Source organism: Trachemys scripta, chromosome 7 (assembly GCF_013100865.1).
Source record: "Trachemys scripta elegans isolate TJP31775 chromosome 7, CAS_Tse_1.0, whole genome shotgun sequence".
Taxonomy (NCBI): domain Eukaryota; kingdom Metazoa; phylum Chordata; order Testudines; family Emydidae; genus Trachemys; species Trachemys scripta.
The window spans coordinates 53722882-53746189 of record NC_048304.1 but is presented as its reverse complement, the minus strand read 5'-3'; the positions used below and the strand labels follow the sequence as shown (position 1 = coordinate 53746189).

Here is a 23308-nt window from a genome sequence, read left to right as displayed (position 1 = left end):
GCCGGGAGCCGGGCCGGGGTCGCCGGGCCGGGCCGGGAGCCGGGGTCGCGGGGCTGGCCGCCAGGGGGTGCGCCGGGCCGCCGGGGGCCGGCAGTGCTGGGCGGGCCGGGGGTGGTCGGCCGGGGGCGGCACCCCAGGGCCCGAGCCGACCCAGGCTGGAGCCGCCGGGGGGCCAGCCTGGGCCGCGCCTCCTCCCCCCACACTCCCCCTTACCTGCTTCAGGCTTCCCGCGAATCAAATGTTTGCGGGAAGCAAGGGAGGGGGCGGAGACTTTGGGGAGGGGGCGGAGTTGGGGCGGGGCTGGGGGCGGGGCCCCGTGGAGTGTCCTCCATTTGGAGGCACAAAATATGGTAACCCTAGTAAATGAAATACAGGTCTTGAAACAAGCACATTCAAAATTGACTAGGGTCTCTGAGGGAAGTTCCTATGGGTTAATAGCCATACATGAGATCTCAGAAATATGCAATCCAAAAGCTACTGAAATAAAGAGTTTGTGACTATATACATCAAATTGGTTCATTGTAAATCAGTTCTGGACAGCTACCACTCCCAAACTGCTCTGCAAACACAGCCCACATATTATGTACAGTTCATACTCATCCACTTCCTGGGATTTGGTTTTATTAACAGAAATTAACAATACAAAAAATTCTATTCAAACCTTCTCAGGCTTGGCTGCTCCCAAGTTTCCTACCTCTGGATGGCTCAGTTCACACATTAGATTCTTCCTGCCCAGAAGGCCACTCCCACCTCCCTTATATTTACTTCAGCAAAACACACTTAAGCCTTTCCCAGCAGAAGCAAAACCTGCTAGCAAAGTGGGGTATTTAGGAAAACACTATCAGTATGACTTCATGACTTCACGGCCTGTTGGGACAATACAGAGACCACACACCTCATCTTGAAGTAATTGTAATGTAAATTTCTCGCTGACAAACCTAACACTAACAGTACAACTCATTTTAGGCAGAATAGCAATCATTTCACATTTTAAAATATTTTAAGCCTAGCAAAGCAATAAATCCACAATGAATAAGCTGCAATATTTCATTACAAACTCAAATTAAGATCTTCCAATTATTCATGTAATGAAATCAAGTGTGTTTCTGGAATTGAACTTTAGCATTTCAGAGACTAACAAATTTATTAGAGCATAAGCTTTCGTGGACTACAGCCCACTTCTTCGGATGCATCTAATAAATTTGTTAGTCTCTAAGGTGCCACAAGTACTCCTGTTCTTCTTTTTGCGGATACAGACTAACACGGCTGCTACTCTGAAATTTAGCATTTCAGAATCCAGTGCAGCACTTTTGCTCATGAAAATAGAGGTTTGTAACAGACAAGGCTGATAAAGCCCTTAACAATAGCTGCACAAAGGGTGCCACTAGAATTGTTAGGATACATTCTGAATATATTAGCAGATCACTGTACATAAATGATAAATGCAGCTGTGTTGTATGCACAGTACTTGAGTTTGCTGCATATGAATTATTTTGATCATGTTACAGTTCTCAAACTAGCTTAAATTTTCCAGTGCAGCTCATCCATCCACAGGCTTCTAGATTTGTTTTTGATCCTCTTCTGCTGGATTGAAGTTTGTTTTGAAGCTTTTTGGAAATGAAGACCAAATAACACTCAAGGCTGCACTGTTAATCTCCATTTCCTAGGCTGTCATGAGCTATGTTTTGAAGAATGGTGACAAAATTTTTGAAATCAGTGTAATGACTGATACTTGAATTCAAAATTTATCTGAAAATCTTTATTGATCAAAATACATGTTACAAATGAAGTGTTTTCACAATCTAAATTTGACTTATAGTATGCACTTGTAGAGTAAATGTGATGTGTCTTGCAATACTGCTAGGTAAAAACTCTTCAGTAAAGTTGGGAATGCTACTGCAAACATTCTCTTACTCGCTTCCTTTTTTGTTATTGATGTCCAACTCCTTATATGCCATATATAAGTCATCAGGAATTTCCCATTTCCCATTTAATATTATTTTAAAGGGACAAATCCACTTTAAAAAAAAATCACACTTCTGTCTGAAAACATTTTGCATTATAATATAATAAATCGTTATAGTAAATGCCTAACATTGCTATAACTGAAAGAGTAGAGAAAAGGTATTTCGCTTCTTTCAGATTTGTTTTATTTGTCCATCTTGACAGCACTTTGGATATAGTCAGTTTCACGGTTTCCCCTGTTTGTATGAATCTTTCACACAGAAAGTGGGTAAAGAAAACACACTTTTAAAAAAAATAATAATATATGTGATTGACAAGACAAGGCAGAAAGCTTAATGGCAGGTGTAGTATCTGAAAATACTTTTAACTCATTTTTTTAATTTGACCAGATTTCAAGCTGTGTACTTTTAAAAGATACTTCTCACCAACATAATACTATGAATTATGAACTATGAATTTTCATACTATGAATGTTTACCAACAATAAACCCTCAGTTAGAGATTTTTCCTTAAAAAAGCAGGGCCTGATTTTCAGATGTCCTGCACAATTTCGATTTCAGTTGGAATTGTTGGTGCTCAGCACCTCTGGGAAAAAAGTTTGGTTCTGTTTGTTAAATGGAGATTTGATCTAAAAGCATTCAGCTATTCTTCCACTTCTTAACTTGAGACAGTGGCCGCTGGTAGTACTAATGATTGGAGACCCCACGGCTGGGCTCAGGGGGAGAGGGTGCGGGTATCTGAGCTGTGGGGGCCCCACAGCTGGGCTCAATGGGGAGAAGGTGTGGGTATCTGGGCCGGGGGGCTGTGGCTGAGCTATGGGAGGGAGGGGGGTTGGGTGTATTGGCTGGGGAGGAGGAGTTGTGAGTGTCTGGCCCCCCGGCTGGGCTCGGGGGGGGGGGGGGGGGGGGGGGGGGGGAGGAAGGGTGCAGCGAAACAGGAACTGGGTTGTCATAGGGGTTTCTTTAACTCTCTACTCCTGGGGGAGTTTTCGTGTGTGTCTGTATTGCTACAGACATACTTGCTGACAGGTATTTTGAAATAAATTACCAAAATAATTGAAACTGGTGTGATTATGTAGTAGTATTTTGAAATAAAATTTGCAGAATTTTAAAATATTGTGGGCAGAATTTTTATTTTTTTGGTGCAGAATGCTCCCAGGAGTATTCAGTGGAATCTTAGATCATCCACTCATGAGTTGCAAGGGGAATGAAGTCCCACAGCCAAACGGCCAAAAAAGACAAGACAAATTAGCTAAACTGCTCTGTATCCTCAGCAAAAGACAAATCCTCATGGTGTATGAGCAAGAAGCTAGATTTTTAAAGATGCTCATTACCCACGGCTCTCACTGAAATTAATGAGCGCTGCAGTTTGCTCAGCACCTATGAAAAATCAGGCCACAGATCTACAGGGTATTACAGCTGAACCTGAACCACGACCAGATGTGTGAACTCCAGCAAACACTGATCAAGATTCAAATATCATCTGTATAATAGGCTGAAGCGAAACCCCAGATCAGAAGATCCTTGAACTTCTATATACATGGGGAGTGAGTCACAAAGTTTGGATTCAAATGTAGAGCCAAACTACTGAATAAACACTGCTCTTATGACAAGAGGCACAAGACTATCCAGAAAAACAAAGAAAATCAAGAGAATCGACAAGTTACAAAACAAATCACCAAAACTGAGCCAAGCTTCTCTCAGCCTAGCAGGGAAAACGCTGCCGTGTGTTTACACTGTGAGCTGCAAGCGCACTGGCGTGGCCACATTAGCAGCTCTTGCAACACCACAAAGAGCAGTGCATTGTGGTAGCTATCCCAGTGTGCAAGTGGCTGCAATGTGCTTTTCAAATGGGGGCGGGGGAGTGTGACAGGGAGTGTATTGTGTGTATGTGGGGGGAGAGACAGTGTGTTTTGGGGGGCAGTGTGTCAGCATGCTGTCTTGTAAGTTCAGACAGCAGCAGATCCCCCCTTCCCCCGCCTCTCTCTCTCACACACACTAAAAACAGCAGCATTCCACAGTAATGTCTTGCTTTGTCCCGGAGCAGATAAGCATGCTGGCTGTCAGAAACGGAGCTTTGAAAGGGGATATCCGCATGCCTGCAGCTGAGTTCAAAACAATAACAAGAGTGGCCACTTGACTTCAGGGGATTATGGGATGTTTCCGGAGGCCAATCACAGCGCTGCAATGAAACACGTCATCCACACTGATGCTCGGGTGTTTCAGCCAGGGCGCAGCAAGCTTTATGCTTCTCGTGGAGGTGGATTACCAGGAGCGCTCCAGCTGCAGAGTCCAGGCGCTCTAAGTGCCTTGCCAGTGTGGACACCTCAGGAGTTAGGGCACCCAGGGCTGCTTTAATGCGCTCTAACTTGCAAGTGTAGCCAAGCCCTAATATTCCCTCAGCACATGGCATGACAGAGGAGAAAGTCACAAGGGTGTGGCCTATACTGCAAGTACAAGGCATTTAAAAAACAGGACATACTTACGGGATATCCAGGGAAAGCAGGATAACCTGAAGGGGGATAGCCTGGGTATGACATTCTGAAAAAGAACAACATTTTCAGTGACGAGCTTTTGGATTTGAAGTACAGTGGCATGAGTTAGTTGTTTGTGTGCTGAGTACCCATTATCTTGCTTAGCTGTGGAGGTCCGCACACAGCATACTGATATGTATGAATTTTACTTGTCAGCTACTTTAAAAAAAAAATAAAACTTTTCAATTCAGAACTTCTCAGACACATGAACCTAATGAGGCAAAAAGAACAGGAGTACTTGTGGCACCTTAGAGACTAACAAATTTATTTCAGCATAAGCTTTCGTGGGCTACAGCTCACTTTTAAGGATCTCACTGCCACTTTTGTTTCGTTCTATAAGGGTCTGGTCTATAAGGCGCCCCTGGAAGCGATGAACCAGAACAGCCGCCAGAGTGGGCGGAGCCACCGCGGCCTGTCCCCGCCCCCCGGAAGTCAAGGGGCGGGACAGGAAGTATAAAGGCCAGGCCACAGCGCTCAGTAGCTAGCCGGCAGCGGGAGAGGACAGACGCTGGTGCCCGAGCTCCTGCGGACCTGAGCCTGCCGAGAGCCCGGTATCCCGAGGAGGACTGGCCGAGCCTGCCGAGAGCCCGGTATCCTGAGGAGGACTGGCCGAGCCTGCCGAGAGCCCGGTATCCTGAGGAGGACTCGCCGAGCCTGCCGAGAGCCCGGTATCCTGAAGAGCGGTCTGAGCTTCCCCCCGCCGAGGGCCCAGAGGGAGCGACAGACCTACCTGGTGCTCGGGGCCCAGAGGAGCCCATGATCTGTGAACCAGCAGACGGAACTCAGGAGGAGCAGGTACCCATGGAGGAGGAGATGGGAAGTGGCCCGGGGATAGCAGACCCCGAACCCATGTCAGTGTGTTGTGGTCAGGATCCCCACTGACTGCGCGGCAGACGGACTGCTGCGGATAGGGCCCCGGGCTGGAACACAGTGGAGTGGGTGGGCCTGTGTTCCCCCCTGCCACCCCGCGTCGGGTGGCAGTCTCTCCTCCTTGTCCAAGGGGCCTGGGCCCCTGACAGACTATTTGTTGGCTGCCCCGCCCTGACCTAGGGCCTGGGCTAACCCAAACTGACCCAGCCCCTGCTACAAGGCCTGGGCCACTGACTGACTATTGGTTTGCTGCCCCGCCCTGACCCAGGGCCGGAGCTGCTAATTGTGTGCTCAGTCCCTGCATAAGGGCCCGAGCGCTGAACTGCTAATTGTGTGCTCAGTCCCTGCACAAAGGCTGAGCTCTGAACTATCAATTGTGTGCTTAGCCCCTACCCAAAGGTCGGGGCCCTAACTGTTATTCGCTTTGTAGCGGGGCGGCCTGTCTCCCAGGTGCCCCAGGAAGGGATGAGCCCCACCCCGGAACTACTACAGATGGGTACAAGTATTTGTACATGATGGTATGCCTTCCCCCTCCCTCCTTTGAGGGCCTGAAACACCAATTGTACCACTGGCTCTCTCCACTGTTGAATAGCAGAACTAATTTTTGATTCTATTGAAAGTCTATTTACAGGCTGCTATGCGGAATTCACTTTGGGCCAATGGTGCACCAGCTCTGGGGCTCCCCTACTACAAGCTGACATCACTATGAGCTGAAATCACTAAAGAGCAGTTGAGATCACTGAGTGCTGTGTTAACCAGTGGGGGAACCTGAAGCTATATTACTAAGTGGCTGGCGGAGCAGAGCGGTGCAGTTTGCGGCACATGGAATGGTGAGCGGAGCAATTTGCGGGACGGCTGGTGGAGCGGCCCACAGAAGGGTGAGCAGAGCGGAGCAGTTTGTGGGGTGTCTGGTAGAGCGGAGCAGTTCGCGGGATGGCAGGAGCGGCTCACGGGACAGCTGGTGGAGTGGAGCGGCTCGTGGTGAAGGCTGCAGCGGAACCCCACGGAGAGGCGGGGAGTAGGTCTCGGACCACGTAAGGTGCCCCTTAACACCCTGCGTGTCCCCTTTTCTCCCCCCCCTTTCCACCCAGGCGGGGGGGGGGGGTGGGTAAAACCCTGCAGATAAACTTTTGAACTCTGGGGCTGCACTGACCAGGGGCAGAGACTTTGGGTTGCTGCACTTTTGGGATTCTTGGGTTGCTGGACTCAAGAAACTTTTGGGGTGTTGGACTTTGGGGACTCTGGGTGATTTTTGGGTTGCTGGATTCAAGAACCAAAGGGAAAGGACATGGCCCAATTTGCTGGGGTGGGTCTTTTGCTCATGGTTTGTGTTATGAATCCTGTTTGTGGTGTTTTTACAATTTAATGCTGATGTTGTTTACCTCATGTTATTAAACATTTTCTGCTACACTCAGACTCCGTGCTTGCGAGAGGGGAAGTATCGCCTCTTAGAGGCGCCCAGGGGGTGGTATGTAATTGTCCCAGGTCACTGGGTGGGGGCTCAAGCCGGTTTTGCATTGCGTTATTAAAACGGAACCCCTAGATACAGAACCCAGCCCTTGTTGCTGCCAACTCAGAGGGGCAGAAGGGTTACAACTGTATGTTTATTCAGCTCTCCTGTGTGGTATTATTTCAATGTTCATTAACCACCTCTCAGCTACCTGCAATCTTTAAAATAATTTGCAAAACCTTATCCTCACCAGATTCCCACTGAAGTAAACATGGACATTCATAAGAAATATCATGGCCTTTAAAACTTCTACTATGATGAACATGACCCACAGCACAAAATTACATTGCTGTCTTGAGCCATTAACAAACAAACCAAAACAGCAAAGTGCTGCATGAAAAAGGTTTGCAAAAATCTAAGTTTCAACCTGAAAGCAAATATTTACTAATGAGCAGAAGACACTGAAAATGGAGGTTTATAGCAAATGTTTCCAGACTCATTAATTATTACAATGCAAAAACTACCCAGAAGTCAGGCAAAAACTGGGAGGAAACATTCAGGTAAAGGAAAGACCTCACAAAGGCCTGATGTGAATATGTATAATCTCCCTTAAACAAGTACAACTATCAAAAAGCTATAAATCTGCACTAGGGATGAAGTGACATTCATCCTGGTGTGAAAGGCTGTTGTTAGTCTTCCACACTACTACTTAAGCCCTGCAGTTAGCCAGGGGAGTGTTTGCAGATCCAGTGGATACAGTATCCTGCACAATCAATGTGGAAGGGCTGGAGCTACTATTTCAGCCGAGAAGCCAGAGCAGCAGCAGCCCCTGACCCTGGATTGAAGGAAGGAATGTAACCTCTGCACTGTACCTGAATAGAAACTGAATACTTAGGTTTTATGAAGGTGGGGGGAATTTTATCCCTACATTCTCAATATAGAATATTCTATGGTCTACAGAATTCTCTAATAGAATATTAAGAAAATAAGAACATAAGAACGGCCATACTGGGTCAGACCAAAGGTCCATCTTCCGACAGTGGCCAATGCCAGGTGCCCCAGAGGGAATGAACAGAACAGTTAATCATCAAGTGATCCATCCCCTGTCACCCATTCTTAGCTTCTGGCAAACTGAGGCTAGGGACACCATCCCTATCCATCCTGGCTAATAGCCATTGATGGACCTATCCTCCATGAATTTATCTAGTTCTTTTTTGAACCCTGTTATAGTCTTCGCCTTCACAACATCCTCTGGCAAGGAGTTCCACAGGTTGACTGTGCACCGTGTGAAAAAATATTTCCTTTTGTTTGTTTTAAATCTGCTGCCTATTAATTTCATTTGGTAACCCCTAGTTCTTGTGTTATGAGACTTTATTTACTTTCTCCACACCAGTCATGATTTTATAGATTTCTATCATATCCCCCCTTAGTTGTCTCTTTTCCAAGCTGAAGAGTCCCAGTCTTATTAATGTCTCTTCATACGGAAGCCGTTCCATATCCCTAATCATTTTTGTTGCCCTTTTCTGAACCTTTTCCTATTCCAATATATCTTTTTTGAGATGGGGGCGACCACATCTGCACACAATATTCAAGATGCGGGTGTACCATGGATTTCTACAGAGGCAATATGATATTTTCTGTCTTCTTAGCCATCCCTTTCTTAATGGTTCCCAACATTCTGTTCACTTTTTTGACTGCTGTTGCACATTGAGTGGATGTTTTCAGAGAACTAGCCACGACTCCAAGATCTCTTTCTTGAGTGGTAATAGCTAATTTAGATCCCATCACTTTATATGTATAGTTGGGATTATGTTTTCCAATGTGCATTTCTTTGCATTTATCAACATTGAATTTCATCTGCCATTTTGTTGCCCAGTCACCTCAGAAAGCCCCATCCATATGCCACATTGGCTGTCATCTTTTGATTCTCTCCCCACTCAGCACCTATCTCCTCCACTATTTTCTCCTTAGTTCCCCTTCCAAAAAATAATTCCCTTTTTAAATTATAAATGGTATCCAGACTAGGGAAGGAAAGTGATAGGAGGGGGACACGATCAGCCAACCTGTTTTGGGGCAGTTAGATGGGGAGTTCTAAGGATAGCTCCAATTAAAGTAGAGGGATATTTGTAAACCCTAGTTACTGAAAGACCATCCGAGCACTCTGACTGTACAGTTTTTAGTAAAATGGAATTCTCATCTGCTCACGCACAGTGGAGGAAATTGCACAAGTTAGAAAAAAGTGCTGTTATAATCAATAACTGCCCAGCATTTCTAATTATTCACTGGCCAGGACAACTTACTTCTGGGGAAATTCTGCACCACTGCACACATGCAGAATTAATATCTGGCACACAATTTATTTCCACCACAGAAAATACATTCTGCTCAAGAAGTGCTGCAGTCCCGCCTTTCACCCACCAGAGACCACTGTTTTCCAGAATAGCCAGCAGACGGCTGCATTCATCACAGTACCCTGACTGCGGAGCCAGGTTAGGACAGAAAGAGTGGGGCACACAGGGCTGCTGAGGCGTCATAGACTGGGGTTCAGAAGTGCTAGTGAGGGGGACAGACTGGGGCGTGAGATCAGGAGCTAGTGGGGTGACAGCACTGAGCCAGGGGTTGAATGGGAGTGGGGGTGTAGGGCCACTTGGGATTGGGGGAGGTGGGCTGCAGGGACACATGGGGATGGGGGTGAAAGGACACATGGGAACAGGGCAGATGGGCCTGACTGAATGGGAGAGCCTTGGGCCAGTCAGGGCCTGCATAGGGGACGCTCTCCAACTCCCTAACAATCCCTCCATCCCCCCCAAAAAAATATTTCTCCCACTCACACCCAACAACCCTACAAGTTCACTCCCAGGCTCCTTCCCTCTCCCTCAGCTCCTCCATTACCCCTGTATGCATCCAAAGAAGTGGGCTGTAGTCCACGAAAGCTTATGCTCTAATAAATGTGTTAGTCTCTAAGGTGCCACAAGTACTCCTGTTCTTTTTCCATTACCCCTGACTCTCCCAAGTCTTTGCACTGCTTCTGAAGGCTGTGGGAAATACATTTCTGTATTGTAGTTTAAATTAATTACTCAACGTTCTGTATTAATATGCCTAGTAAGAGTCTATTTGCCAAAAACAAAAATTCCTGAAACTGTTTTTTTCCTGTATTGTTACAGACATACTTGGTGACAGGTATTTTGAAATAAATTACCAAAATAATTGAAACTAGCATGATTATATTGTGTTATTTTGACAAATAAAATATACAGAATTTTACATAAGAACAGCCATACTGGGTCTGACAGTGGTTAATGCCATGTGTTTCAGAGGGAATGAACAGAATGGGTAATCATCAAGTGATCCAGCCTCTGTCGCCCATTTCCAACTTCTGACAAACACAGGCTAGGGACACTTCAGAGCATGGTTTTGCATCCCTGCCCATCTTGGCTAATAGCCATTGGTGGACCTAGCCTTAATTAACTTATCTAGTTCTTATTTTACCAGAATTTTAAAATATTGTGCACAGAATTTTTAATGTTTTGGCACAGAATTCCCCCAAGAGTAAAAACTCCATTTTTGCATAACATACCAGATAGTAAAACTTAATGTTTAACAGGAATCTTTCATTTTTATTGACCATCAACTACACAGAAAGTAGCAAGCATTTACAAAGTTAACTTGCTGAGAATTAAAGCAGAAACAAAAAAATCAGAGTGTATCAGACCAAATTCAAGTGCTAAAACAAGAATAGCATAGGATTACATGTACTCAGTCTCTCACTGATATAATTCATACTGTTAGCACTATGATGACAACTATAGAAGTAAAGCAACCTTCGTGTCTGTGCCAATGACAAGCAACAGAAGGCTTTGGGAGATGGATCAAGTTGATCAAAGTAAATATGATAAATTAAGGGGAAGCATCCCTAATGCAGCATGCATGAGATATTTTACATTTTCAGACTTGTGCTTTAATGTTTAACCACACACATTACAAAATTACTACTTATTTCTACCAAAGAAACAGTGGATTTTTTTCTTTTTCTTTTTTATTTGGCTGAATATAGTAAATTTAGACTAATTTCAATTAAAAGGGAACTTATTTGTGATATTATATGATTAAAGTATGACCATGCACATCATTGTTGCTACCACTGCTATACAATTGCAACAGTCTTGTACAAATGATGTCATGTAAGGTGTCAATGGAAAAGTTATGATTTTCTGAATATGATTATCCTGTTTGTATGCGTATATCATTTTTGTATCTGAAGATATGAATATTGACTACATACCTGTATTTCAAATGTGTTTGCTCCTGGGGTAATACGCACAAGGTAGTTTACATCTAGTCTAGCCTGCACATTGTGAATGGACCATTCAAGTTAATGGCCCATTAACAAACACAATGGGCCACAGAAGAAGATTATCCCTGCATGGTGGGCCATCCCGTGGATGCCTTAGCCAATATATGGGTAATGGCTCTTGCTATGATTCATCAAAGCATTCAAGGGCATTTGACTGGCTCATATGACCCTGGACTCCATGTTGCACCTGTACTTTTCCACAAACTAAGACTGAGAGCATCCCCTCCACATGGGAGAAAGTATAAAAGACCCTGGAAGCATTTCCATTTTGCTTCTTTCCTGCTCTGATCTCTGGACTATGGACTTACCCTAACAGGAGCTTTACAACCAATGGATTCAGGACCTTCCAATCTTTTGTAAGTTACCAGAGACATTACAAGCCAGCAGTTTATTCCATCTAGGGTTGCCAGGTGTCCTGTTTTCGACCGGAACACCCGGTTGAAAAGGAACCCTGGTGGCTCCAATCAGCACTGTTGACCGGGCCGTTAAAAGTCTGGTTGGCGGCACAGCAGGGCTGGCAGGCTCCCTGCCTGGCTCTGCGCAGCTCCCAGGAAGCAGCCGGAATGTCTGGCTCCTAGGGGAGGGGCGGCCAGGAAGGAGTCTGCTATAGACCACCAGACTAGGGGGGTGAGGTGGACAAAGCTTTCTTCCAGCAACTAACAGAAGTTACTAGATCGCAGGCTCTGGTTCTCATGGGGAACTTCAATCACCCCGATTGAACTTCTGGGAGAGCAATACAGCGGTGTACAGACAATCCAGGAAGTTTTTGGAAAGTGTAGGGGACAATTTCCTGGTGCAAGTGCTGGAGGAACCAACTAGGGGCAGAGCTCTTCTTGACCTGCTGCTCACAAACTGGGAAGAATTAGTAAGTTACTAGATCGCAGGCTCTGGTTCTCATGGGGAACTTCAATCACCCAAAGAAGGCAATTAGGTCAGTCAAGCATGACTTGCCCTTGATGAATGCATACTGACTATTCCTGATCACTTTCCTCTCCTCTAAGTGCATCAGAATTGATTCCTTGAGGACCTGCTCCATGATTTTTCCAGGGACTGAGGTGAGGCTGACTGGCTTGTAGTTCCCCAGATTCTCCTCCTTCCCTTTTTTAAAGATGGACACTACATTAGCCTTTTTCCAGTCATCCGGGACCTCCCCTGATCGCCATGAGTTTTCAAAGATAGTAGCCAATGGCTCTGCAATCACATCCGCCAACTCCTTTAGAACGTTCGGATGCAGCGCATCTGGCCCCATGGANTAGTCAGTATGCATTCATCAAGGGCAAGTCATGCTTGACTGACCTAATTGCCTTCTTTGACAAAATAACTGGCTCTGTGGATGAGGGAAAAGCAGTGGACATGTTATTCCTTGACTTTAGCAAAGCTTTTGATACAGTCTCCCACAGTATTCTTGCCGGCAAGTTAAAGAAGTATGGGCTGGATGAATGGACTATAAAGTGGATTGAAAGCTGGCTAGATCCTCGGGCTTAATGGGTAGTGATCAATGGCTCTATGTCTAGTTGGCAGCCAGTATCAAGCAGAGTGCCCCAAGGGTCAGTCCTGGGGCCAGTTTTGTTCAATATCTTCATTAATGATCTGGAGGATGGCATGGACTGCACCCTCAGCAAGTTTGCAGATGACAGTAAACTGGGAGGAGTGGTAGATACACTGGAGGGTAGGGAGAAGATACAGAGGGACCTAGACAAATTAGAGGATTGGACCTAAAGAAATCTGATGAGATTCAACAAGGACAAGTGCAGAGTCCTGCACTTAGGACGGAAGAATCCCATGCATTGCTACAGACTAGGGACCGAGTGGCTAGGCAGCAGTTCTGCAGAAAAGGACCTCGGGGTTACAGTGGACGAGAAGCTGGATATGAGTCAACAGTGTGCCCTTGTTGCCAAGAAAGCTAACGGCATTTTGGGCTATATAAGTAGGGGCATTGCCAGCCGATCGAGGGACGTGATCATTCCCCTCTATTTGGCATTGGTGAGGCCTCATCTGGAGTACTTTGTCCAGTTTTGGGCCCCACACTACAAGAAGGATGTGGAAAAGTTGGAAAGAGTCCAGCAGAGGGCAACAAAAATGATTGGGGGGCTGGAGCACATGACTTATGAGGGGAGGCTGAGGGAACTGGGATTGTTTAGTCTGCAGAAGAGAAGAATGAGGTGGGATTTGATAGCTGCTTTCAACTACCTGAAAGGGGGTTCCAAAGAGGATGGATCTAGACTGTTCTCAGTGGTATCAGATGACAGAACAAGGAGTAACGGTCTCAAGTTGCAGTGGGGGAGGTTTAGGTTGGATATTAGGAAAAACTTTTTCACTGGGAGGGTGGTGAAGCACTGGAATGGGTTACCTAGGGAGGTGGTGGAATCTCCTTCCTTAGAGGTTTTTAAGGTCAGGCTTGATGAAGCCCTGGCTGGGATGATTTAGTTGGGGATTGGTCCTGCTTTGAGCAGGGGGTTGGACTAGATGACCTCCTGAGGTCCCTTCTAACCCTGATATTCTATGATCCGCGGAGCATCCTGTCCACTTCTCCACCTAGGAGCCAGAGGCACATGTCGCCGCTTCTCGGGAGCTGCCTGAGGTTAGTGCTGCCCAGAGCCTGCACCCCGTACCCCCTCCCACAGCCCAACCTCCTGCCCCAGCTTGGAACCTCCTCCTGCACCCCAAACCCCTCATCCCCAGCCCCACCTCAGAGCCCACACCCCCAGCCAGAGTCCTCACCCCCTCATGCACCCCTGCCCTAGCCCAGTGAAAGTGAGCAAGTGAGTAAGGGTGGGGGAGAGCAAGCAATGGAGGGAGGGGAGATGGAATGAGCAGGGGCGGATCGTTGGAGAAGGGGCAGGGCAGGGCAAAGGTGTTCGGTTTTCTGCACTTAGAAAGTTGGCAACCCTAATTCCATCACTGCTACAAACCTGATCCAAGAACTTTGCAATTACTGTACGTATTTGATTCCTTTGACCATTTTAACTCTCTCCTCTTTCTTTTATCTTATAAATAAACCTTTATATATTAGATACTAAAGGATTGGCAACAGCATGATTATTGGGTAAGATCTGAGTTATATATTGGCCTGGCTACATGTCTCATCTCTTGGGATTAGAAGAAACCTTTGTTTGATTAAATTGGTTTTAAATAACCACTCATCATTAAGTCTAGTGTCTGGGTGGTGAAACAAGGGCTGGGAAACTGCATTTCTGACTTCTTGCTAACCAGTGTGGTGAGACAGAAATTTACTTTTGTTACTGGAGTGGTACATCTTATGGAAGAATAACCACCAGTTGGGGGTTGAGTCGGCCCTTATTTCTCGGCAGTTTGTCCTGAATCTGGCATGCTCAGCTGTGACCCATTGAGGCATGGTGACACTTGTCAAACTCAAAAGTTTCCTCTATTAAGTACAATTTAGATTTGAATTTTAAAATTTTGGGTTTGAATCATGTGTCTTCAGATATTTATGCCATTTAAACTTTGCATATAACTCCATTTGGACAGTAATAAGACCAGTCAGTTTCACAATTGTTGCTTAAAGGGGCCCCTAGTGTCTAAAAGTGGTTTACCTATCATTACCCAACAAAAATTACTAAACTGAATGAAAAAAAAATATTTTCAGCTGGTCTACTTTGCTTAATTCCATTAATAAATTATAGCCCTAAGTAGGAAGCTTGCCACTCTAAGGGGACTGGAGAAGGTTTATGAAACCAAGGACCCTGTTGGTATAGATTCCATAACATAATTTAAAAGATATCAGATTTAAAATGTATGATATAATTTGAGCCATACCACAGTCCTATCTGTACTGCAAAACCAACTGTTGGAGGATCTGGTTGCAACACTGTTGTTTCCCCAACAGTTAAAACAGTTTCATTTTGTTGAACAATTGAGATCCAACAATCCTTTAACTAGGTCTTGAAACATGCTAAAAACATTGACACAAAATTTCATTTTTCATAATTTAAGCTTTTAGTACCAGCCAAGAAAACTAAACAAATGTTTTAATCTACATGTTTCCCTTTGATTTATTAGTGAAAGCAAAAGAGTGAAAATAGATACCTTCACATGAGGGAGGGCGGGAACAGGAAGGAATTTCAAACTTCTAATTTTCAAATAAAACAAACCAGTTGTTCAAGTTGTCTAAGTCTTTGATTAGCAAGTTAATTGCCAGTTTATGCTTGTGACCACCTGTGACATTGCTAACATATGCAAATAGAGCTGTCTCTATTGTTACCTTTTTTAAACTTTCCTCCCTTGCCTTTGTCTATTTATTTGCCTGTTTTGTATTGTCTAAATTGTAGACTGTGCGCTCTCTGGGGCAGGGATTGTATTTGTAGCATGGACTGTATTTGTGTTATAAAAATTTTCATGAGGCTCTAATCCCTATTTGGGTTCCTTGGGCAACATCACCATAGGAAAAAAAATTGTATTTTCTTCATCTGTTAAAATAAAAAAAATCATTTTATTCAATTTGAAAATAAAGAATGTATGATTTAAAAATTATGTAAATGGCTTACAGAGGGGCCATAGTTTCAATAGCAATGCCCATATTACAGCTAGACTGGGGTACATTGAATTGGATTGGAGACTAATCCTCAGCTACGGTTCAAACACTGTAGTAACCAGTTTTCAAAAGTTAATGTAACCTGGCAGTAACATTTCCTGAAATAGCTTTCAGTATGTGCAGATGCTTTTCAGGAGAGAAATTAAATCACTTGCATAATATGGGACTAAGTACTTGTTAAACAGCATTAGCCAGCTGCGAGTCCACAGCACATGAACTCACTTTTCTCTGAATGCCTTAGCAGCTTGCTGCCTTCCTAAACTGTGTCAGAGAGATCTCACAGACCGGTCCTTGAGAAACACTACCTTAGAGTATCCCAAAGCAAAACTGAGACTTCGCCCTTCGTTAAGGAAGTTTAACATCACAAAACTGAAAACAGATTCTATCAACAGAAGCCTCTCTTTTTTTTTTAATGTAGTTTTTGTTCCATGATTTTTTTTTTGCTTAACAGCAGTTTGTGAGACATGAAATGGATGCCCTCTGAAGCGTCTTCATTGAAACATTATTAAAATATACTTGTACTCCATCCCTGTGCCCCCAGTGACTCAGCAAATAATGCCCATTGAGTTTCAAAACTCTAGAATTATGGATCCTATTTTCTGTTCAAAAGTGAAACTGCCTTTATTTTTCACTCCATGCATCTGATGAAGTGGGTTTTAGCTCATGAAAGCTTATGCCCAAATAAATTTGTTAGTCTCTAAGGTGCCACAAGGACTCCTCATTGGGTTTTTTTTGTTTGTTTTGGGGTTGTTTTTTTTTTGAGAAACCTATGGTTATTCTATAATTATACAATATGAATAAATTGGCTGGAGGAGCTTGAAAAATATATTTGCACTAGAGAATAACTAGGAAGGTTTTCCTGGTAAAAGAAGGAGTCTAACTCATCTTTCATTTTTAAAAAAAGTTTCTATCCTCACAATTACAAGGCCAATCTTCCAAATGCAGAGCTGTCTTCTCTAGTCTGCAGACCACTCTAGAGTCAGCCTCCCTTTTTGGTTATAGCTTCCCCAAAGAGCAGCTGAACAAGACCGATAAGACATGGTAAGTTTCATTACTGTTATTCAGAACATTGTGGACAACTGTGAAATAACAAGAATTGTGTCAGTTTCACTATGCCCCTGTTTGGAAAAATATGAGCAATAGGGAAGACACTGAAGCTGTTGGCACTGGACTTCAACAGTGGCCCTCCCTCAGACCTTGTCTTTCATAAGGGCCTAAGACTAGTAAAAAATATTGTAAATTAGAGAGACCACTGCAGAGCTCTCAACTGCCACTTTCCTAGAAAGTGTAGCTCCAAAAGCCACTCACAAACTTTAGTTTTCTACTTATGCATTAACAGCCCTTTGTCTGCACTTCCTACAGCCTCCAAAGTTCTCCTCCTTAGCAAAAGTGGCAGGAAAGGGGTGTGGACAGCAAAGCAAAAACATATTAAAAATCTAACAGAAAGAGCATGTACAAAGTTGTAGGTGATTCCTTTTATTGGGTTAACTAATTTCAGGAAAGGGAAAAGCATTTATACATTTCTGATTTCTCATCCCTCTCTAATGGTCACTACAAGGAGAGCCAACAAATGGAGTGAATGTGGCTCAAGCGTAGAGAGCACCTGTAATCACCTCATTACATTCCCAAATTTTAATTACACTTTTCAGTATTTTTAAACAAAATGGAGAGGCCTCATTTTCTAGATAGGTATTAGAAAAAGGATACGAGAAGCTGAGGAAAATCAGAACCAGCCTTTCACATACAGGGCCCCCATACAGTGTCTACACTGCAACTAGGCATCCATGGCATGATGGTGGGCCCATACCATTGGACTCCAATTTGTGTGGGGCTCAGGTTGTTTCCTTGCTGTGTAGACTTCTGGCTCAGAGCCTGACCTCTGGCACCCTCCCACCTCACAGGGTCCTAGAGCTGCCTTCCAGACCCAGCCAAATGTCTACACTGCAATTAAACAAACACCCAGAGACATGGCATGGGTCAGCTGCAGTTGCTGAGGTGTACTGTAGACATACTCAAAAAAGACCGTCTCCATTAGAAAGTTGTACCACTTTAACTATATTGGCATACAAGTGGTACAAGCTCCTAGTGTGGACTAAAGTATATCAGTATAAAGGTGCTATGGGAAGGGAAATAAACTATACCAATGCAACTGCATCCACAGTAGGGGTATCATTGGTATAACTAGGCTTGGAAGGATTACATTTTTATTGGTAAATATCAATATATGTGGAATTCACTGTACACATGCAAACCAAAGGAAAACATTTCCATCAATAATAATTTTACAAATAGGCAACATAAGAAAAATGGTGCTTTAGAAATTGATTTAAGGATATTTACTTTATATATTTTCACGTGATGTTAACAAATTATGATTTAATAGTTATAAAGCTTTCACTTTTGGAAATCAACATCTACTGTGAGTCAATAATTACTGTCTGCCCCGCTTTGCCCATAATTTCCCACCACGCTGAAAACTTAAGGCAATAAAAATGTTTATAAAAAGCTTAAAAATAAACCTCTCAAAATTATTTTATAACTCAATCAATCACGGAATCCAGCCTGAGCCCAGGCGCAATTCTAGCCGGTGAGGAACCCGGGGCCGCCCTCCCAGGCTAGGCGGTGTTGCACAGTGGCCTGCAAGGCTCAGGGCAGGTGGGCGAGAGAGCCTCTCCCCTTCAGAGCGCAGACAGGAGCCGGGCGGGACTGAGCTGCCCGCCCCCCATGTGGGGAGGGAAAGGGGCCCGGGCTGGCGACCCTACAGCGTCCCATGACCCGCCGGGCTGGCCTGGCGCCAAACCCCTAGCGTTTCAAGGGGGCTCCCAAGAGTTAGGGCGGTCTAGGACAAGGGGGGGGGTACGCGCCCAGGCCTCCCTGCCTGCCTGCCTGCCGCTGGGGCGGCCCTCCCCGGGGAACGTAGCCCCGAAGCGCTGCTGGGAAGGGAGGAGCCGGGATTAGCCGGTGCCGCCCCCGCGCCCCCCACTCACCTGAGCCGTCAATTCACTGCCTCCGCACTAGCAAAATGGAGCCTGTAGAGCCAGGCCGCCTCCCCCCTTCCCCGGGACCCGCCCTGAGGGCAGCGCAAGCTCCTGGCCGCGCGGCTGGAGGAGGAGGAGACGGGCAAGCCGCTCTCTGCGGGGAGTCCGCTCAGCCCTACCCGGCTGGGGTCTGGTTCTGCCTATTGACGTGGGTAGAGCCGCGAAACAGGGTGATGGGGTTAACTGGGCTCTCTCCGCCGCGCGCTCGGTTCCCGGCCAGGCGCGGCTGGTGTCGCTATGGCCTGGGCACAACGCCTAGGCGCCTCGGTCCGGGTAGCTGCGGCCCTAGAGACCCCCCAGGGCAGCATGGGGACCTGCCGGGGGGTGCTATTGCAACTGGACCCGGCAGGAGAGGCCTCCCAGTTCTAGCTAATCGAACACCCCTCCCAGCTTCCAACGCAGGTAGAGCCTGGGGGAGATTGTCAACGAGAGAAAGAAGAGGTGGGCACCACTACCCCCCCTTGTCCTTTGGGTCATGGGAGCTACTCTCGGCTTGGCACGGCCATGTGTATGGGGACTAGCATGTGACATCCTTCCCGTAGGAAATACAGAGAGAACCGCCCCCACAGCAGCAGCCGGTGTGAGCCGGATACAAGCTAGTTAGAGCATAGGGAACAGGGAGCACAGCATAAGCTTGGACTCACAGCTGCAGAGGCTTTACTTAGGGGATGAGTTAGCTGACTTGGTTTCGTTAGCAACCCAGCGAGCAGAGAGTGTGCTCCAGCTCGCAGGGGAGAACTAGGACGGCCTACAGGAAAGAGAGGCGGAGTTTCATCTTACAAGAATGTCCCGTGACTCGATGGATGCTTATTCCAAAGCGTAAGGCACCAAGCAACCCTGTTTAGGAGGGTGATCATGTCCCAACAAGTAGTATAGCTGAACCAACCCAGCTTGTGACGTTTAGTTACATCAGCGTAAATCAAGGGAAATTCCATTGAAGCTAAGGGAGTTACTACAAATTTATATCTGTATAGTCAAAATCAGAATCTGGCCCACAATGGGTTAAACATCAAATTTATCCAGATTAGTAATCTAAAAGAAAACATTCCTACTATCAGTTACTGACAAGAGCTATTTTTCATAATTTACAAGTGTTTGCCTTCTGTACAAAGTGTACATAGTTTTTTTTACTTTGATTTACTTCTATTTTTAATCCTTTTGGAGTGTTTATTGAACCCATAGCATAGATTTCAAGGCTAGAAGAGACCACTGTGATCATTTGGTTTGACCTCCTGTATAACACAGGCCAGAAAATTTACACAAAATAATTCCTTTTGAACTAGAGCATATCTTGAAAAAAAAAATCCAATCTTGATTTTAAGAATTGCCAGTGATAGAGAATCTACCACAGTCCTCAGTAAATTTTTCCAATGCTAATTACCCTCACTTTCAAAGTCATGCTAGGAACAGTTTGATTACTCTATTTTTATTCTACCCCATTTACCTTGTGACCGATTATACATAGTTAAAGGACAGTAACTAGCAAAGTTTAGTCTAGTAGGGATCCACCCTTGATAACATACTAGCTACTCTGTTACGTTAAATAAAGAGGAATCAGGGAGAAACTTGCTCTAAATAATTATACAAATAAGCTAGCTGTTTGGCAGCCCCCATGTAAATTCATTTAAGTCACCTGTTGAGAAAAACAAACACACTACAATCCATCTGTCAGAAGCCAGATGCAACCGCAGTCACTAAGCTATTTCTCTGTTAGTACTACTTAGTACCGGCAGCAGAAAGCCTTGCCCCCAGGGGCGGCTCCAGACACCAGCGCAGCAAGCTGCGGGGGGGTGGCCTGCCGGTCGCTGTAAGTGCAGCAGGCAGGCAGCTTTTGGTGGCATGCCTGCGGGAGGTCCGCCGGTCCTGCGGTTCAGTGGCAATTCGGCGGCGGGGACGCCGATGGCGCGGCACTGGCGGACCGCCCACAGACACACTGCCTAAAGCCACCTGCCTGCCATGCTTGGGGCGGCAAAAAACATAGAGCCGCCCCTGCTTGCCCCTACCTATTTTCAGCTCACATGTATGGTAAATTACCAAAGCAAGTTTCTGGTAGCAGGTAAAGAATCAAAACTCTGATTCAAGCCTTCCCTGGTGGTAGGTGGCCATCCCCTCTCCCACCAATGACCTGCACAGGCTTAGGAATGACTACATATTGTACATATGTATCACGTTTGCCTCTGTGTCTCCTTCCTGTGAGTCCATATGCCTAGAAACCCTCCTTGAATAGGTCTGAATCTACTTCCACAGTCTTCAAACTCACTTCTTCCAAGAGGATTATCAACTCCAAATCCTGCTCCTAAAATAGTATGAAGGAAACAAACATCTTTAAAAGTTTCAACACAAAAATAAAAGAATGCTACCTCAAGCTTAACAGATCTCTTTGTTGTTTTGTTGCATTCTATCCTTCATCTCTATGTGTTGTCTATTTAGACTGCAAACTCCACAGGGCAGAGACCTTGTGCTTTACAGACATGTGAAAAGGATAAAAAGGAAATATTTTTTCCACACCACATAACTAGACTACCTGCACATCATCACAGGATGTCTTTGAGTGCAGATTCAAAAAATGATTGACACCTATATGGATAACAATATCTAGAATTGTGGGTTTTAAGAAGGAATGATTGTGATCTAGTCTGTCCTCCTGCATAATCACAGGTCATAAGACTTCCATGAATTATAGTAGTTAATGCTAACAACAATCTGGAAAAGATATTAAGCCTCATGCTTCCAGGCTTCAAGTCAGTCTCTAGCTATTAGAGATTAGGAGAAGACAATGAAGGCAAACTATCCCACATCTACCTATGGCAGGGTTCTTACACCTTCCTCTGGATCACATGGTACTGGATACCATTGGAGACAGGATACTGGACTGGATAGGAATTTCATCAAGATGAGTTTACCTAGCAAACAGTGGGTGCTTTGAGAAAGCAATAGCCAGGGCAAGATGGTAAGTGGCATGGGTACATATTGTATAAAGAAAACGGAAGATTTGGCAGATGCTAACAAGACTGTAGAACAAGTTCACCTTCATTGGAGGGTATATTTACTCACCATATCTTGTTGACTTCCTGCTTCATGTTCTCCCAACATTGCTATCAACAGCACACTGAAAGCGAAATGATATTGTTTCAGTAGCATAGCATCATTCTCTCTCTCTCTCCCTCCCCTCACCCCCTTGAGTAGTGGAATTTCCCCTGATGTCAACAGGAGTTGTAACAGGATTGAGGGCTGTATATATGGACCTAAATAACTCATGCTTTTTCTAGTGCTCTTCACCTGAAGTTCTGAAAGTATTTTACAAAAGGTGATTATCCCAATTTATCAGAGGGGGGAAAACCAAAAGCACAGAGCTTATGCGAAGGCCACCCAGCAAGTCTATAGCAAAGCTAGGAACAGACGCTAAAACTCCTGGCTGCCAGTCCTGTGCACTAGCCCTTACACCTCATTGTCTTCCCTTGTGTAATACAAAGTGTAATACAAAACGTCTTCCCAAAGTGTAATACAAAATGTAAGTGACAAGGCAGCAATCGTGCTTGGTTTTAACATGTTAAATTTCAGTCAGTGTACAACTCCTGTCAACCACTCTCCCCCACTTTGTAACAGCAATAATTCTGGTCATCTTTGAACTATCAGATCAAAGTACAAAAAGCCAGCAGCATGTATCACTGAACTAAGTCTAAAATATCTACTATAAAAAAACTCCTTGCTGCACCTTGTGACCACAGTAATTAAAATGCAGGTAGTCAAGCTTGGCTAAATCGAGTTAACCATCCATGCATGTAAGGAGAAGCCAGTTCAGTTCAGTTGATAAGTAGAAAGGACAGAGTGTGTTTGTTTAGCGGCAGAGTGAGAGCCACTACCCACTGAGTCATGTTCTTAGGAATCCTCCCACAACACTAGTGAACAGCAAACTACAGCTAGAGGATTTGCAGGTGGATTGCATCCATTATTTCTCTGGCTCTGCTGGGTGGAGCCACAATAAAAATAAAAGCCTCACTTTTTCTGTGAACAACACAATACATGGAGCAGGTCTGGTTCTGCTGTGCTATTTAGACACAAGCACGTCAAGACACAGCTCAAGCTTACATTAAGTACAACTGTTCATATTTTTATTGTTTTTTTTTTTAGTTGTCCAGTTTGTTTTCACACACACAACATTCAGTACTAACAATGATTGTCTAATCACAAGCACACTCGTTTTTTTTAGACAGTTCATTGAGATATGTGGCTTGTGCACATGGCCCATTGCACATTTGTAGGTCAAAGTTATTCCACATCTCCCCTGCTTTATAGCTGAAACATGACTGCTCTGCACAGGAGCTAACTGCAGGGAGCAGAAGAAAGCCAGACATGAGGATACTTTGCTTTAAACTAACAAAAAATCCAGCAACATAACACTCTTCCCTTCCTTTAAAAAGATCTCTATTGACCTGATTTTCAGAGGTGACAAGCAAACCTCAACGGCAAATATTTAGAAACTAGGGCAGTTAACTCAAGCGATTAATGCAAAAAATTAATTGTGATTTAAAAATAACAGTTTTAA

General features: G+C 44.9%; 2 protein-coding genes across 3 annotated transcripts in view; one reads left to right on the top strand and one right to left on the bottom strand.

Moving 5' to 3' along the window:
* PPP3CB (protein phosphatase 3 catalytic subunit beta) overlaps positions 1-4947 on the top strand; it is a 131160-nt gene extending 126213 nt beyond the window's left edge. Inside the window, exon 17 of one of the 2 annotated variants that reach the window (XR_004646460.1) lies at positions 4839-4947. The gene's annotated coding sequence lies outside the window, so the exon portion shown is untranslated. The remainder of the gene's footprint in view (positions 1-4838) is intronic. The other variant, XR_004646462.1, reaches the window with a different exon arrangement.
* ANXA7 (annexin A7) overlaps positions 1-19165 on the bottom strand; it is a 49181-nt gene extending 30016 nt beyond the window's left edge. Inside the window, exons 1-2 of the mRNA XM_034775686.1 lie at positions 18712-19165; positions 4451-4505 (exon numbers count right to left, since the gene is read on the bottom strand). Of these exons, the coding sequence (XP_034631577.1) occupies positions 4451-4504 (54 nt within the window). The 5' untranslated portion in view covers position 4505; positions 18712-19165. The remainder of the gene's footprint in view (positions 1-4450; positions 4506-18711) is intronic.
* Positions 19166-23308: the final 4143 nt, after the last annotated feature.